Source organism: Argopecten irradians, chromosome 1, assembly GCF_041381155.1.
Source record: "Argopecten irradians isolate NY chromosome 1, Ai_NY, whole genome shotgun sequence".
Classification (NCBI taxonomy): Eukaryota; Metazoa; Mollusca; class Bivalvia; order Pectinida; family Pectinidae; genus Argopecten; species Argopecten irradians.
In genome coordinates, this window is record NC_091134.1 from 64,877,299 (window position 1) to 64,896,663 (window position 19,365).

Below are 19,365 nucleotides of genomic sequence, written 5' to 3' on the forward strand. Positions count from 1 at the left end.
TTATGTCAGACCGTGAGAATCGTCAGCACGCCTTATATATAGTATACAGGAAACTTTAGGAAATCAGTATAAGTAAAGTAGGATATACGTCTTATGTCAGACCGTGAGAATCGTCAGCACGCCTTATATATAGTATACAGGAAACTTTAGGAAATCAGTATAAGTAAAGTAGGATATACGTCTTATGTCAGACCGTGAGAATCGTCAGCACGCCTTATATATAGTATACAGGAAACTTTAGGAAATCAGTATCAGTAAAGTAGGATATACGTCTTATGTCAGACCGTGAGAATCGTCAGCACGCCTTATATATAGTATACAGGAAACTTTAGGAAATCAGTATCAGTAAAGTAGGATATACGTCTTATGTCAGACCGTGAGAATCGTCAGCACGCCTTATATATAGTATACAGGAAACTTTAGGAAATCAGTATCAGTAAAGTAGGATATACGTCTTATGTCAGACCGTGAGAATCGTCAGCACGCCTTATATATAGTATACAGGAAACTTTAGGAAATCAGTATCAGTAAAGTAGGATATACGTCTTATGTTTAACCGTGAGAATCGTCAGCACGCCTTATATATAGTATACAGGAAACTTTAGGAAATCAGTATCAGTAAAGTAGGATATACGTCTTATGTCAGACCGTGAGAATCGTCAGCACGCCTTATATATAGTATACAGGAAACTTTAGGAAATCAGTATCAGTAAAGTAGGATATACGTCTTATGTCAGACCGTGAGAATCGTCAGCACGCCTTATATATAGTATACAGGAAACTTTAGGAAATTGGTATCAGTAGAGTAGGATATACGTCTTATGTCAGACCGTGAGAATCGTCAGCACGCCTTATATATAGTATACAGGAAACTTTAGGAAATCAGTATCAGTAAAGTAGGATATACGTCTTATGTCAGACCGTGAGAATCGTCAGCACGCCTTATATATAGTATACAGGAAACTTTAAAATCAGTATCAGTAAAGTAGGATATACGTCTTATGTCAGACCGTGAGAATCGTCAGCACGCCTTATATATAGTATACAGGAAACTTTAGGAAATCAGTATCAGTAAAGTAGGATATACGTCTTATGTCAGACCGTGAGAATCGTCAGCACGCCTTATATATAGTATACAGAAAACTTTAGGAAATCAGTATCAGTAAAGTAGGATATACGTCTTATGTCTAACCGTGAGAATCGTCAGCACGCCTTATATATAGTACATTATATGTATACAGAAAACTTTAGGAAATCAGTATCAGTAAAGTAGGATATACGTCTTATGTCAGACCGTGAGAATCGTCAGCACGCCTTATATATAGTATACAGGAAACTTTAGGAAATCAGTATCAGTAAAGTAGGATATACGTCTTATGTCAGACCGTGAGAATCGTCAGCACGCCTTATATATAGTATACAGGAAACTTTAGGAAATCAGTATCAGTAAAGTAGGATATACGTCTTATGTCTAACCGTGAGAATCGTCAGCACGCCTTATATATAGTATACAGGAAACTTTAGGAAATCAGTATCAGTAGAGTAGGATATACGTCTTATGTCTAACCGTGAGAATCGTCAGCACGCCTTATATATAGTATACAGGAAACTTTAGGAAATCAGTATCAGTAAAGTAGGATATACGTCTTATGTCAGACCGTGAGAATCGTCAGCACGCCTTATATATAGTATACAGGAAACTTTAGGAAATCAGTATCAGTAAAGTAGGATATACGTCTTATGTCTAACCGTGAGAATCGTCAGCACGCCTTATATATAGTATACAGGAAACTTTAGGAAATCAGTATCAGTAAAGTAGGATATACGTCTTATGTCTAACCGTGAGAATCGTCAGCACGCCTTATATATAGTATACAGGAAACTTTAGGAAATCAGTATAAGTAAAGTAGGATATACGTCTTATGTCAGACCGTGAGAATCGTCAGCACGCCTTATATATAGTATACAGGAAACTTTAGGAAATCAGTATCAGTAAAGTAGGATATACGTCTTATGTCAGACCGTGAGAATCGTCAGCACGCCTTATATATAGTATACAGGAAACTTTAGGAAATCAGTATCAGTAAAGTAGGATATACGTCTTATGTCAGACCGTGAGAATCGTCAGCACGCCTTATATATAGTATACAGGAAACTTTAGGAAATCAGTATCAGTAAAGTAGGATATACGTCTTATGTCAGACCGTGAGAATCGTCAGCACGCCTTATATATAGTATACAGGAAACTTTAGGAAATCAGTATCAGTAAAGTAGGATATACGTCTTATGTCAGACCGTAGAATCGTCAGCACGCCTTATATATAGTATACAGGAAACTTTATAATGCTGGTATCAGTAGAGTAGGATATACGTCTTATGTCAGACCGTGAGAATCGTCAGCACGCCTTATATATAGTATACAGGAAACTTTAGGAAATCAGTATCAGTAAAGTAGGATATACGTCTTATGTCAGACCGTGAGAATCGTCAGCACGCCTTATATATAGTATACAGGAAACTTTAGGAAATCAGTATCAGTAAAGTAGGATATACGTCTTATGTCAGACCGTGAGAATCGTCAGCACGCCTTATATATAGTATACAGGAAACTTTAGGAAATCAGTATCAGTAGAGTAGGATATACGTCTTATGTCAGACCGTGAGAATCGTCAGCACGCCTTATATATAGTCTACAGGAAACTTTGGGAAATCAGTATCAGTAAAGTAGGATATACGTCTTATGTTTAACCGTGAGAATCGTCAGCACGCCTTATATATAGTATACAGGAAACTTTAGGAAATCAGTATCAGTAGAGTAGGATATACGTCTTATGTCTAACCGTGAGAATCGTCAGCACGCCTTATATATAGTATACAGAAACTTTAGGAAATCAGTATCAGTAAAGTAGGATATACGTCTTATGTCAGACCGTGAGAATCGTCAGCACGCCTTATATATAGTATACAGAAACTTAGAAATCAGTATCAGTAAGTAGGATATACGTCTTGTGTCCACCGTGAGAATCGTCAGCACGTGTATATATGTACTATACAGCATTATAAAGTTTCCAATAGACTATCTATAAGGCGTGCTGACGATTCTCACGGTCTGACATAAGACGTATATCCTACTCTACTGATACCAGCATTATAAAGTTTCCTAGACTATATATAAGGCGTGCTGACGATTCTCACGGTCTGACATAAGACGTATATCCTACTCTACTGATACCAGCATTATAAAGTTTCCTATAGACTATCTATAAGGCGTGCTGACGATTCTCACGGTCTGACATAAGACGTATATCCTACTCTACTGATACCAGCATTATAAAGTTTCCTATAGACTATCTATATAAGGCGTGCTGACGATTCTCACGGTCTGACATAAGACGTATATCCTACTCTACTGATACCAGCATTATAAAGTTTCCTATAGACTATCTATAAGGCGTGCTGACGATTCTCACGGTCTGACATAAGACGTATATCCTACTCTACTGATACCAGCATTATAAAGTTTCCTATAGACTATATATAAGGCGTGCTGACGATTCTCACGGTCTGACATAAGACGTATATCCTACTCTACTGATACCAGCATTATAAAGTTTCCTATAGACTATATATAAGGCGTGCTGACGATTCTCACGGTCTGACATAAGACGTATATCCTACTCTACTGATACCAGCATTATAAAGTTTCCTATAGACTATCTATATATCTATATATAAGGCGTGCTGACGATTCTCACGGTCTGACATAAGACGTATATCCTACTCTACTGATACCAGCATTATAAAGTTTCCTATAGACTATCTATAAGGCGTGCTGACGATTCTCACGGTCTGACATAAGACGTATATCCTACTCTACTGATACCAGCATTATAAAGTTTCCTATAGACTATTATAAGGTGTTGCTGACGATTCTCACGGTCTGACATAAGACGTATATCCTACTTTACTGATACCAGCATTATAAAGTTTCCTATAGACTATCTATAAGGTGTGCTGACGATTCTCACGGTCTGACATAAGACGTATATCCTACTCTACTGATACCAGCATTATAAAGTTTCCTATAGACTATCTATAAGGCGTGCTGACGATTCTCACGGTCTGACATAAGACGTATATCCTACTCTACTGATACCAGCATTATAAAGTTTCCTATAGACTATATATAAGGCGTGCTGACGATTCTCACGGTCTGACATAAAGACGTATATCCTACTCTACTGATACCAGCATTATAAAGTTTCCTGTAGACTATATATAAGGCGTGCTGACGATTCTCACGGTCTGACATAAGACGTATATCCTACTCTACTGATACCAGCATTATAAAGTTTCCTATAGACTATCTATAAGGTGTGCTGACGATTCTCACGGTCTGACATAAGACGTATATTCTACTCTACTGATACCAGCATTATAAAGTTTCCTATAGACTATCTATAAGGCGTGCTGACGATTCTCACGGTCTGACATAAGACGTATATATTCCTTTTTACTCATTGCGGTTTCTTCCCAGGTGACACCAGACATAAATTTACCTTTAGCATTGCGCCGCCTATACCACCGCGTTAAATCGAGCATGTTTGTGGTTGATGAAACCAATGCCCACTACAGATACTTATAGGTTGCGAGGATACTGTACAGCTATACAGTATCCTCCCAAGTTACTTTACTACTAAAGACGGTTTGCAGTGATTACTTTTCGTTTAATGGGATAGACTTTGTCATTATTGTGGACAGATATTCAAACTGACCTATGATTTACAGGTCTGGTTCGGGCGCAATAGACCTAGTTGAGCGTCTGTGGCAGACAGTTGTCACATTTGGTATATGTGAAGATACGATATCGTATGGAGGTCCTAAATTCATTGCTGGAAAGAAAAACGAATCTTGGGGAGTACGACATAATATTGCATTTGTCACAAACCCTCATGTTAACTGCAGAGCAGAGTTGGGTGTCACAAGTGTGAAACGAATGTTCGACAGGGTCTCTTGATGTGTTGATGTGGATAAGTTCAAGCGGTCATTACTGATGTACATCAGAAACAAAGACATCACCAGCATTGATTGTCTTTAGTATGCCCATTATGGATTCTATTTCAATTCCTATGGGTAGGTGCTCACCTTATGAAACATGAAGAACTATCCCATCGAGAAGTGGCATTTGCCAAGCGACATTCTAGAGAACATGAACGTTGGAGCGAGAACACACATCTTCTGCAATCACTGAAAATTGGCGACCATGTGCATTTACAAAACCTGACCGGGAACCAACCTAGACGATCGGACCGAACTGGTGTTGTAGTAAAGGTGCCACCAGTATGTTGTTCCCATGGATGGCACTGGACGCGTCCCCATAAGAAATCGCCAGCATCTCAGGACGTTTACACCATTTCACACTGACCCAGTAGCTATAGTATATGTGTACATGTAGTGGCCCCACCAAACCCATCTGTGTTCTCCCAAGAGTCTGTGTCTCCAATACAGGTGACCAAGCTTTTGTCTAGGCAGGAGACACAACCTGGCGTTTATATCCCAGATGCAACCACGATCCTATCATCAAACCTATCGTTTAAACCTCAACCTAGACGTTCCAGTGTAGTCGCACGGACAACCCTCCCAGTCATGCAACCTGATGATGAAAGAACCAGCAGCGAAACATTCAAACCTCATCCTCATACTTCGAGTCGTATCTCTTCGCGAATTGAGGAACATCAGAATAAAACCATCCATTACCACAGGAGTTTCTGCATTGACTCCAAAATGTTCACGTGCCCTTACACTTCATCAGCTACGCAATCAAATCGAACAGGAGAAATTGCCCAAAACGACGGCATGTACACTTGTCCACCACCACCTGTAGGAAACTTTTCTTTGGCACTTTATCTAGAATCATGAACTGACGAGGTGGCAACGCAGTTCTTTTGCATTCGATTAGATGATTATCTTATGCTCCACTTAGTGCGGAAATCTTAAGAGCAGAAGACCCAAGTTTTACTCAAAGTCGGCTTCATCCCTTCTAGAGAGGAGTCCGAAGTGAGGTTGCCCCTTCTCAGGACTTTGTCTTCCTGGGAAACCGTTTCAACACGGTTCAGTGTATTGCCATTCCTACATTGGATGTGTTCGAGAAGGCCAGAGACCTTACTCTGACGTTCATCAGCTGGTTCCACGTCCAGGTTCGTAGGTTTCTCAGTTTTCTACGTAAGCCCGACGCTCTGGCAGATGTGCTCCCCCCGGGAATTCTTCACATCAGACCTTTCTAGATGTTCGTCCAGCAGGGAATGGGATCCTTGGCCTGAGTTTTCTCGGTGATGCACTGATACAGACGGAAGATTCCGTTGTCCAAGTCAGATACCAGTGTGCCGTTGTTCACGGATGCGTCCATGACAGGTAAGGAGGCTTTCTTCGATGGTCATTGCCAGTCGGTAGAGTGGTCTGGGGAACAGCATTCCTAGCACATCAACGTACTGGAGATGAGGGCTGTTCTGTTGGTTCTGAAGACTTTTAGGAAGATTCTGCATTTCAAGATCGTTTGTGCGGCTAGGGACATCTCTACAGTTGTCGTGTATCTGGAGAGACAGGAGGATCAAGGTCTCAAATCTTAGTGTCCTCGCTATCCGTATACTTCTTCTCCATTAGGAAATGCAGTTTATTATTTCAGTCAAGCATTTTTCATGCAGGTTGAATGTTCTGGCGGATACTCCCTCCAGACGCCGCCATCCAGTTCTGACAGCATGACAGCTATATATCCCTCGATCTTCGCGGGCGTGTGGGACAGGCCTCACATACGATTTTTTTTCGCAACGTGCCTGAAAAACAGTTTCCAACCTTTTTCTCGTCGATGACAGGTCAAATCTAAATTTGGAGGGGAGGCATGCTTATAAATGTATTCACGCCCCAAGAACATCAAACTTTACGTGCGGAAGCTATCTTAGGAGGCCCCGTTCAGACATGCTTTTTCTTGGACGTGTCAGCTTGCATCTTCTGTCTACCAGTCACACTGGAAGATATATGATTGGTGCATGGACAGAAAGATCGATCTGATCATGGCCTCTGTCCAGATGGTTGTGGATTCTATTCTCTTTTTGTTGAGGGAACGCAATCTTACCTATGTTACTATTGCAGGCTATCGCACAACAATTGCCAGTGTACTGGCTTTTCATGGTAGACCGGAGGTAGGTTCATCAAACTCTTTGTTTGCCTTGATTAGGGGTACAGTCTGGACAAGCCTAGGGTACGACAGTTAGCTCCACAGTGGAACTTGTGCTCGGGTCACTGAAGGGAGCTTCTTATGAGCCTTTGGGATCTGTCTCCATATTGCTTTTTTAACTTTTTAGACTTTTTGGCTCTCCCAAATGGCTTTTCATCCCAGGACATCATATCTGCTGTTTTTTCTTTCTGGGGTGGTCAGTCTACCAGATGGTCTGATTTCCTTGGGTCTGATTGTGGCGGCACAGTTTGTGACTGTGTCTCCTCAGTAGACACTATCTATATTTATTGTCTTAAATATCAGTATGGTACACCTCTTTTCACGGAGAGATATATCCATTTTCTTAACACTACTTTGCGAGTTCATTTAATCTGAATTTTATTTTCCCTTCCTGGGGCTTGTCTTATGGTTTTGCCATTTGACTGAGCTGCCTGGATTAGAACTCTCCACTACGATAAGAATTTGCATGCTAAAGTAATGGTAACGTATAGAAAAGCAATCACGGTTTTTCAATGTAAAACCAATTTTCATGATGCAACATTTACCATAACTTTATGGAGTCCCACCTTTCTATTCCCCCCTTTCCTCCCCAGCCATTGTGCCTTTGTGGCTCCATAAAGGAGGAAGGGAGACCACTCTATGCTACTCTTGTATAGCAAGAGATGAGGTAAGCTTCAGCCCCACCATTTGTACAATTTTGAATCCTCACCCCATAAGGATGTTACCAATACAAATGCAATATGAGTGCTATCTAATGTTTAGTTTCAGAGAAGAGGTCGTTCATATGAAAACAGCCAAATTGACCCCTTTTGGCCTCGCATCTTAAGCCCCTGGGAAGTCATCCCAATAATATGTACAATTTTCAGTTAGTGCTCCATCAGGATACTGCCATTCAACTTTTGTTAAATTCCGACCAGCGGTTATGAAGAAGAAGTTGATTGTTGACAGATGGACGCTGGATGCCGCAGAATCGCATTAGCTCATCTTAGGCTTGGTCCTTTGGACCAGGTGAGCTAATAATGCATTTGGAACCTTTTATTATATTAATCAGTACAAAGTAATCAGGGAAATGAATGAGTAACACTTGAAAATGGGAGGAGTCTGTATATTGTGGGGGTCACACTTGAAAATGGGAGGAGTCTGTATAATATGGAGGTCTCACATGAAAAATTGAGGAGTCTTTATATTGCTACGGTCACACATGAAAACGGGAGGAGTCTTTAAATTGCTAGGGTCACACAGGAAAAAGGGAGGAGTCTGTATGTTACTAGGGTCACACATGAAAATGAGAGAAGTCTGTATATTTCTAGGATTACAGGTAAAACCAGGGAGGAGTCTATATGAGACATTCTACAGAAATGTCTCACTTTGTGTCAGGATGTTGAAGAAATATATCTTAATAAGTAAATGTTTTATCTTGGTTTTTTTCTCAAATTGTACTTTTAAGTATTAAAAGTTGGTTGCACACAAAAAACAATTATATGAATTGATTTTTATAATAATTTTGAAGATTTGGAATGAAACAAGAGATCCAAGATTGATCTTGGCATCCACCAAAGAATGATCTATGTCTGACAATGGAAAGAGGGATCTTTTCCCTGCTTTTTAAACTTTGGCTTCATCCTACAAATCAAATTTGAGACAGATCGGACGGACCATGGACAAAAGGCAATTTGAATAGCCCACCATCTGATGATGGTGGACTAAAAGTGCATGTCACAGGTAATTTTCTTAATTTTCAACATCAATTTTCTTTATTGCCTTTTAAGAAAAAAATTAATAACCAAGGTTTGATAGATGCAGAATGAATAAAAGTACTTCTTTAATGTAGAATTTTTTTTTTTTTTTTTTTTTTTTTTTTTGTATGGGCTAAAAATTTGGCATTTGAAATGCTTGTCCCAAGTTTTATTGTCACTCCTGTAACTGTGGTGTTTTTGTATGGGCTAAACAGCTTTAATATTATCGGACTAATTTCGAAAAATGCATTAAATTAGTTATTCATTACTGAAGTTGATGGAAGCAAGAACTTAAATGGAAGTCTTAAATACAATATGAAAATAAAACAAAAAGCCCAGAGGGCCTGTATCGCTCACCTGGTTTTTTTTTTTTTTTTTTTTTTTTTTTGTTGAGTAATTCTGTAATTAGGTAATTAATGATTCAAAAAACAAAAACAAATTAACCCCACGATTTGTTTAATTTTGAATCCCAACCATATAATGATGCTATAGATACCATACATATATGTTATCCAATACATAGTTTCAGAGAGGAAGGCCCCATGGGGTCAGCCCTATTATTTTTACAATTTTACCCTCAGGCCCCCGGGGGGTCAGCACCATCATTTGTACAATTTTGAATCCCCACCCTATAAGGATGTTACCATTGCATTATGAGTGCTATCCCATGCTCAGTTGCAGAAAAGTTGTTTATATAGAAATAGCCAAATTGACCCTTTTTGACCCCGCCCCTCAGGCCTCCGGGGGGTCAACCCCATCATTTGTACAATTTTGAATCCTGGTATGGCATAAGCTCATCTTGGTCTTTTCGACCAAGGTGAGCTAAAAAGGGTACACAAAAACGGATGTGTACATTTTGAAATGTAACTACCGTTACAAGTGTTCTGTAAAAACTGATGGTGTTGAGACGAAAAAGATACATTGCCCGGATTACATACTTTAAACCACACTTCAAATAAAAGCACATGACTGTATAATTTAAGATTCTTTACAGTCTTGAATTTCTGAAAAACTTCATAAAAGGTCACCCCTATAATGGTCCCTTCTGTTATCTCTTCTATTTTAACAGGAGGGACAATTGTTATAACAGAAGTGACAAATACATGCAGATTACACCTATACTTCTGGTAAATTAATTGACAATATGCTTAAAATATAATAGTCTTCTTAAGCCTCTAATTTCACAACTTTAATGTGATGGACTGGTAAGTGGTTATATCAAACAAGAGGCCCATGGGCCTTAACGGTCACCTGAGTTAGAATATATAATGAAACAAATAATGAAACAAATTAAAGACATATAAACACTATATGCTGGGCCTTGAAGTTGGTCAGTGATTTATAAATTTGACTTTTTAGACTATGAAGAGTATTTGCTTCCATCAAACCTGTGAACATAGAGGTATTTTTTGAAATTTTAATCATTTTGACCCTGTTTGGTCCTGCCCCTCTAGTCCCCCTGGGGGTCATCGAGGACGGATATGGATGTTAAAATGCTATATTTTAGGCTAATAATTCTAACTAAGTTTGACAAATTTCCTACGAAAATTGGGCAAATAATGTGTTTCCTATATAAACTAAAGTAAAGTTGACCCCTCCCCAGGGGGTAACGTGAGACCCCAAGGTCATATAATTCACAATTTTTATAAAACACCTTAAGACTTTTCCATCTATATTTATTTGATTCTACAATTTCCAGAATTTCAGAAGATATTTGAAGTTTTAGCCTATTTGACCCTTTTTTAGCCCCGCCCCTCTGCCCCCAGGGGGTCGGCCAGGACCAATGTGGATATGATATTAAAATGCTATCTCAGACTAATAATTCTAACCAAGTTTGACTCATTTCCTATGAAAATTGAGCAAAAAATGCTCATTAATGTGTTTTTCCTATATAAACTGTAGTAAACTTGACCCCCTCCCCAAGGGGAAACATGAGACCCCAGGGTCATTTAATTTACAATTTTGCCCCGCCCCTCTGCCCCCAGGGGGTCGGCCTGGACCAATATGGATATGATGTTAAAATGCTTTCTCAGGCTAATAATTCTAACCAAGTTTGACTTGTTTCCAATGAAAATTGAGCAAAAAATGCTCATAAATGTGTTTTCCCTATATAAACTATAGTAAATTTGACCCCCTCCCCAGGGGGAAACGTGAGACCCCAGGGTCATATAATTCACAATTTTTGTAAAGGACCTTAAGGCCTTTCTATTTATGAAAAGTATTTGATTCTACCATTTCCAGAATTTCAGAAGAAGATTTTTGAAATTTTAGCCTATTTGACCCCTTTTGACCCCGCCCCTAAGACCCCTGGGGGCTAGTCTTAGAAAATTTGTTAATAGGATTAAATGGCCATCTCATACTGATAATTCTGACAAGATTTGACTCATTTCCTATTACAAATGACCAAATAATGCTCAAAAATGTGTTTTTCCAATATAAACTATAGTAAACTTAACCCCCTCCCCAGGGGGAAACTAGAGACCCCAGGGTCATATAATTCACAATTTTTGTAAAGGACCTTAAGACCTTTCTATCTATGAAGAGTATTTGATTCTACCACATCTGTGAGTCGAGAAGAAGATTTTTGAAATTTTACTCAATTTTACCCCTTTTGGTCCCTCCCACAGCCCCCTGGGGGGTGGGGACCATATAATTCACAATTTTGATTGGCCTTATGCCTTAAAAGGTTTGTGAAATTGATTCAGCAGTTTTGGAGAAGAAGTCGAAAATGTAAATTGTTTACGGACATACGATGCACGACGGACGACGACGGACAAAAGGTGATTAGAATAGGTCACTTGAGAATTCGTCTCAGGTGACCTAAAAAGTTTTCACAGGAGAGACATGTCATGTAACAGTACTAACGCCGGTAAGACATGCACAAGTACTAAAGTCTAAGTACTTTGATTAAACTGTCTAGGGTTCAGTATTGCTTTTTTCATTTTTTTACATTCTAACAACCATTTAAAAAGACAATACAATAACTGCAAATCTATAGTCAACAGATTTTCGCCTTTTAACAGGAATGACAACTAAGTCAGATAGTATACAGATGTAGCACGAGTACCAATGTGAATAATATCTAAACAAATTATTGTTAAGAAACTTTCAAGAACATTATGCTTTTAGTTGAAATTAACTTCAAGCCAATGTTTAATGTAATGAGAAAAGACATTTTCAAGTTTGCATTGTGTTCATTTTTGCAACAAGAGAGATATTCATTTTATAACAGTAGTGACCTCGACTCAGATAGTATAAGTGTAACAGGAAAGACAATTGTAAGAAATGCTGTAGAAATGTTTATGAATATTTGCTAAAGTTAAAATAAGCTCTAAGTCAATGTGTAATGCAATGATAATAGAAATCCCCAATTTCTGGTAGAAGTATAAAACAATCTATTCATTTTGCAATAAGAGAGAAATTAATCTAAATATTAAAAGAAGAGGCCTATGAGCCTTAATGGTCACTAGCTATATATATAGAGTTCAGATAAATATATATAATGAAACAGAGACATATAAACACTATAGACTGGCCCTTGACATCATGATTACCCGTACAGATCAGAATAGATCAGACCAGATCTGATACTTCCAAGCTATTTTAAACGTGTACACGCTAAAAATCAATATTTTATTTTAATTGTTTAAAAATTTTGCGAATACGACCTTCAGCAAAGTCGGTAAATATCAAAAGTTTAAAACATAAGAGAGGCGGAGAAAAATATGCAGAACACTTTAAATACTTTTTCTATGCCAGAAATACAAGTCACAGACCATACAACTTTTGAAGATAAAATTTGCAAAAAAAATCCATTTTTTTTTGGTATAAGATAATATATGGATTACTCTTATCTGTGGAAATAATATATATTCATTATTTCAATTGCATATTTTTAAAACTACAAGAAAATCTAGCTTTTTCAATGAAAAAAATACCCACTGCAAGGATTCAAACCATAATTAAAAGTCTTCTGTTTTTGTTATTATTTCATTAAAAATGTAAATGGTGCTTCATAAAACTTTATTATAATTACATTCCATTTTAAAGATTAGATAAATGTGTCACATTATTCAAAAATGATTTTACATTTATAATGAAAACATAAGTTTTTACATGAGGCACATGCTCAAACTGATTTAATAGGAAAATGTTATCATGGTAACCAATTTTCAAATGCGATATTTTTTTCAAGTGATTTGACTTGGCATATTGATCTTTGGTAGGTAAATAAAGCTATATTTTCAAATTCATCTTGTTTACTAAATGGGGCTACAATCCGCCAATACACATTTCTTTCCATATTCAACTAGATATAAAATTATTAGGTATAACAAGAGGAAAATCCCGGAAGAATAGGCCTACTGTACAACAATGTCAACATGCTGACATGTGCACACGTGGGAACAGAATATTTGGCAATATATCGACTGATATTTAAAAAAAATACAAAATGATTCTATGTAAGTCCAGTTCACCTTGTATACCATCCATTATTTATGATATCCAATGTACAATGTGTCTCGAAGAAGACATATTCAGTAAAATAACTGAGGTTTAGGTGCAATGACCATCAGGCTAAACTGACAGTTTTCACGGCGGAAGTTTACATCTGTAACATGTCGATATGCGCATGCGTGCTGACGGTTTTCACGGTACTTACGATTCTCACGCGACAGCGTTATTGTTCAGGTTAGACGAGTACACAAATAGTGAACTCATATGGTTATATTTTGATCATAAACCGGCATTTCAATATGATAATGTTCACGTTTGTAATGACTGAGCGCGTATAAATAAAAATATGAAAAGTTGATGGCTTTTTGATTAAAAAAATGCTTCCAGTTTGTTAATCATAAATTATTAAAACGACAACCTATATTGCCTATGAGAAATTCAGCACCTTATATATTAAAATGGAAATTATTTCATTACATTTATCCAACAACCCAATGAACCCATGTAGGGGTGCCAGTAAGTTAGGGTTATGAATTATCGTTTGAATACTGAAAATATTTTACATTTGAGTTTGTCTAGTTATAAAATCCTCCTGGTCATTATCTATCAACTATCTCGTAGTACTATCTACTTCCAATCTTAATGTGTAAGACGTCAATGTATGTGTTTGAGGAGAGGGTAGAGGAAGGTTAGAATAACCAGATACATTTGATTTATATTTAATATATTTTTATATTAGAGTGAATCAAAGATAAATTACAATTACCCCTTCCAACAGAAGGAATTAATCCTGTGTACGGTTACCCTTCCAACAGAAGGAATTAATCCTGTGTACGGTTACCCTTCCAACAGAAGGAATTAATCCTGTGTACGGTTACCCTTCCAACAGAAGGAATTAATCCTGTGTACGGTTACCCTTCCAACAGAAGGAATTCATCCTGTGTACGGTTACCCTTCCAACAGAAGGAATTCATCCTGTGTACGGTTACCCTTCCAACAGAAGGAATTAATCCTGTGTACGGTTACCCTTCCAACAGAAGGAATTCATCCTGTGTACGGTTACCCTTCCAACAGAAGGAATTCATCCTGTGTACGGTTACCCTTCCAACAGAAGGAATTCATCCTGTGTACGGTTACCCTTCCAACAGAAGGAATTCATCCTGTGTACGGTTACCCTTCCAACAGAAGGAATTAATCCTGTGTACGGTTACCCTTCCAACAGAAGGAATTAATCCTGTGTACGGTTACCCTTCCAACGAAGGAATTCATCCTGTGTACGGTTACCCTTCCAACAGAAGGAATTCATCCTGTGTACGGTTACCCTTCCAACAGAAGGAATTCATCCTGTGTACGGTTACCCTTCCAACAGAAGGAATTCATCCTGTGTACGGTTACCCTTCCAACAGAAGGAATTAATCCGGTGTACGGTTACCCTTCCAACAGAAGGAATTCATCCTGTGTACGGTTACCCTTCCAACAGAAGGAATTCATCCTGTGTACGGTTACCCTTCCAACAGAAGGAATTAATCCGGTGTACGGTTACCCTTCCAACAGAAGGAATTCATCCTGTGTACGGTTACCCTTCCAACAGAAGGAATTCATCCTGTGTACGGTTACCCTTCCAACAGAAGGAATTAATCCTGTGTACGGTTACCCTTCCAACAGAAGGAATTCATCCTGTGTACGGTTACCCTTCCAACAGAAGGAATTAATCCTGTGTACGGTTACCCTTCCAAAAATGATGCATGATGTCTACATTTTATTGTTTGTTTCGAAGAAGATACGTAACCTATTAGGCGTCATGACCATATCATAAAAGTAAACTTTATTTTATATCTATTTTTGTAGAATTTACGATAACTTCAGGTAACTATCCGTTAGAATTTGTGTAGTTAAATCAATATGTATATTTTAAAGTAATTTACGATAACTTCAGGTAACTGTCCGTTAAAATTTGTGTAGTTAAATCAATATGTATCAGGTAACTGTCCGTTAGAATTTGTGTAGTTAAATCAATATGTATATTTTGTATAATTTACGATAACTTCAGGTAACTGTCCGTTAAAATTTGTGTAGTTAAATCAATATGTATATTTTGTAGTAATTTACGATAACTTCAGGTAACTGTCCGTTAGAGTTTGTGTAGTTAAATCAATATGTATATTTTGTAGAATTTACGATAACTTCAGGTAACTCTCCGTTAAAATTTGTGTAGTTAAATCAATATGTATATTTTGTAGAATTTACGATAACTTCAGGTAACTCTCCGTTAGAATCTGTGTAGTTATATCAATATGTATATTTAAGTTTTATTTGTCCAGTGAGTGTCTAGTAATACAAATGTATTTATAATAGTTTCACGTTTTTGGCATCAACAACATCTTGAGATGGACTGCTCCATTAGTCATTTAAACAGAATCTGCTGAAATAAGATTTCCAATCGACAACGTTTCCTGAATAGTTTATATGCATGGCCCCTGGTTCTACTGATGACATCATTTGCTTTCCAATATAATCAATAATTATGATAGATATTTAGGAAGCAGAACAAAGCTTAGAGACATGACTAAGTGTTTTCCATTCATTTGTATATTTCGTAATATCTTGACTATTCGCATGGGTATAATTTATAAGAACAATCTTTGATATAACATACCTTATCTCTGTGCTATATATTAACCTATTACCACCAGGAGAATGTTGTTATATGTGTACACTGTATCCTGTATGTTCATGTAATGTTCTGTTACCGGTTATAGCAGGAAATATATTCAATCTACATTTGTTTACTTCGAAATCTGCCGGAATCACAGAGAAACTATACACCTGGTAAACCTAGAATTTAAATGAAAGTGAATATGAAAACTTATTAAGTAAGATTTTAATACTTATAACTTAAAATTTCATTCATTTTTCATTCTGATTAAAATTATCTGAATTGTTTCATGAAATCACACTTCAAACGAATAATAAATAGATAAAAATGATGAAACAGATGTCACGTCATTTAAACCGTATTTAGAGTGTATTTCATGTGTGGTAGACTTAATCTATTATTTAATACAATATGTAACGATTACTTGACACCGAGAAGAAGGAGTTAAATAACACCCATCGTTGTAATGAACGTCAGTGTATAGTTCAGTACAGAATTTTTTAGAAAGGATGACAGGGTATTAATTCATGTGTTAACCATTGTATCAGAAATGTTATCTAAGGAGAAGTATTTAACAATTTGAAGGTGATTCTTACTCTGTAAAAAGTGGGAGCACGAAGCACATAACAAAGGAGATAGTTTCTGATCAGCTCGTGCTCTTTTGGTTCAATTAAATAAGATACAGTATCTGTCATATTCTGTGATAGATCACTCGTACTTCTCAATATGACTATGATAAATAATACTACCAAGTAGAAAGCCCAAGAAATAAACAGTTTTCAAATACAGTACACGTTTATTAAAAAGGATATTTCGATACAAACCTAATATATTAAAAGCCGTGATGTTTAATAAATAAAGCTGTGAAAATCATTCAAATTACACAGACAAGCATATATATGATGCATTATAAATGTAAGTTAGAACACAGGCGTAATGCACTGTAAAACGGCATGTTTTATGCATTATATATGTTTAGATGGCACTTACATACAAAAATCACTTTACAATTGCTTATAACACTGTAATAATGGGAAATGAAATTGTAGACAACAATTTAGCTTCATGGTCTGTCCGTATGTACTCATTTCACTGCACTGTAGATGTCAATGATTTTTGGCAGTATTGCCAAAAATAATTTCATGTTTTATTTGTTCTTGTAAAATCAAACTAAAATATATTAAAGGTTTTTCTTGACTCGTGTATATGAACAATATGGCACACTTAACGTTATTTTTAAGTTTGAATAATTAATATAGAATTTTGTTGCTGACCTCATGAGACGAGGTTACAGAGCAATTTAGCTCTCCCTTTCACTTTATTCTCGTGTGAAATGGTATTTTAACAATTTTATAGCACTCAAAGGTATCATTGCCTTGTATGAAATGTGAGCATTGTTAACAAAAAGGAATTAATGCTTAAGGCCTTAATTCATACGAATACGACAAGAAAAATATTTTTATGAGGACTGAAATGGCCATGTAGCATGTGGTTTTCGTTTACGAGTAGAACAAGCGAAATATCCATGCTCATAAATGTATGGGAATATTTTTAATTTATATTTTGTTATTGTTGCTGCAATTTATCTATTTATATGAGTATAAGAGATTTTGTCACAATGAATTGTTTAATGATTAACTTCAACAGAGTGTTATGTTATGATGTTATCAAAATACAACATAATAATATTAGTGTACATGTATGTGATGAAAGTGCACTGATATGTCTATTACACAAAGAAACAAATAAATATTTCTTTAACATTTTCTATGGAATGATTACGTCGTTGTTTCCACCAATTGCCAACGTCATTTTGTCCATTATGAGCTGATACTGTAAATATTAAAGTTAATGAAAACGCTCTTTACAAGCCAGATTGAATTATATATTGTTAATAAATGCATTTTCGAACAGCTAATGTTTTTTTTTTTAAATTGTAAACGACTTTCATATAAAAATACCTTTTAACAAAGTACATTGAAGTCTTCAGAATTATTTCGTTATATGAAATGTCGTTTTTCGTTCATTTAAATATTATTTTTTGCAGGTTAGGATAAAAACGAAGTGGAGTGAGGTTCATAGCAATCTTACCACCATCCGTCCAATCGTGATACTTTGAGGACAAAATGGAAAGATTATTACGAAAGCTAGACACGTGGTTATAGTGAACTTATTGACAGTCTGGATATTCTTATTCCTATAGTTTTGTCACGTGTGTGAATATTGACAGTTGAGCAGTGTAGAGAGCATCATGTCGTTTGACGACATTTTCAAGGTGCTGGGTGAATTTGGCACCTACCAGAAACGAGTATATCTGATGCAATGTGTGCCCCAGATCTTCAGTGCTATACAAACCTGTTTATCTATCTTTATATTATTTACGCCAGAACACAGGTAAGTTAAACGTTTAGTCAACACGAAGTTTTTTTTTTTTTACAAAACTGCATTTCGTTACCGTGTATATAAACTAAGTAGTATATCATTAGATGCCTACATAATTACAACTGTTTAGTCATATAACATTTGCCTACATGGAAAATCGATTAAATGCATTACCCCATTGTATAAATAATATTTATTATCGCTGAAGGGGATTTTCAACTTTGTTTTGTAACTGCACTCACAACATAACACAATAGTTTCAATTCAAATTGCTCACATGTCACATGATCAAAATTTTATTAAACATGTTTACTACAAATAATAAGCAATGGGAGTAGGTTTTAAGGCGTCAATGAACCTTTTCGTGACCTATCGGTTTTAAGTGATCAAGGATCCACGTTGGGAAATCATATGTGGTGGAGATGTAATAATTTGTACAGTGGAAATGTAATATTTGTACAGTGGAAACGTAATAATTTGTGCAGCGGAAATGTAATAATTTGTACAGTGTTTGTGTAATAATTTGTACAGTGTTTATGTAATAATTTGAACAGTGGAAAGGTGATAATTTGTACAGTGGAAATGTAATTATTTGTGCAGTGGAAATGTAATAATTTGTACAGTATTTAATACACGTCCTCATACCACGGTTCATAATTATTTACAATTGTTGCTGTATGCAATATTAAGTACTTTCCAATCAATGGATAAAAGATAGGGACCTCCTAACGAAGGTAGAGAACGGTTAAAAGTTCATTACCAACTCACTAAAAGTCAGAATACAGGCCTCTGACTGGCTCTTTGCTCTACAAAAAAACAGCAGAGTTTTGGTGCGAAGATTACAAGGGAATATTGGATTAGTGCTTGCTACAATTCACTACCTATATCAATATCTGCCTCAT

The 19,365-nt window shown here is 36.6% G+C and overlaps 1 protein-coding gene across 7 annotated transcripts in view; it reads left to right on the top strand.

Moving 5' to 3' along the window:
- LOC138305501 (organic cation transporter protein-like) overlaps positions 1-19,365 on the top strand; it is a 59,317-nt gene that overhangs the window by 17,144 nt on the left and 22,808 nt on the right. For all 7 annotated transcript variants that reach the window (XM_069245767.1, XM_069245787.1, XM_069245773.1 and 4 more), the window contains one exon: positions 18,129-18,475. In XM_069245767.1, coding sequence (XP_069101868.1) covers positions 18,333-18,475 — 143 coding nt within the window. In that variant the 5' untranslated portion in view covers positions 18,129-18,332. The remainder of the gene's footprint in view (positions 1-18,128; positions 18,476-19,365) is intronic.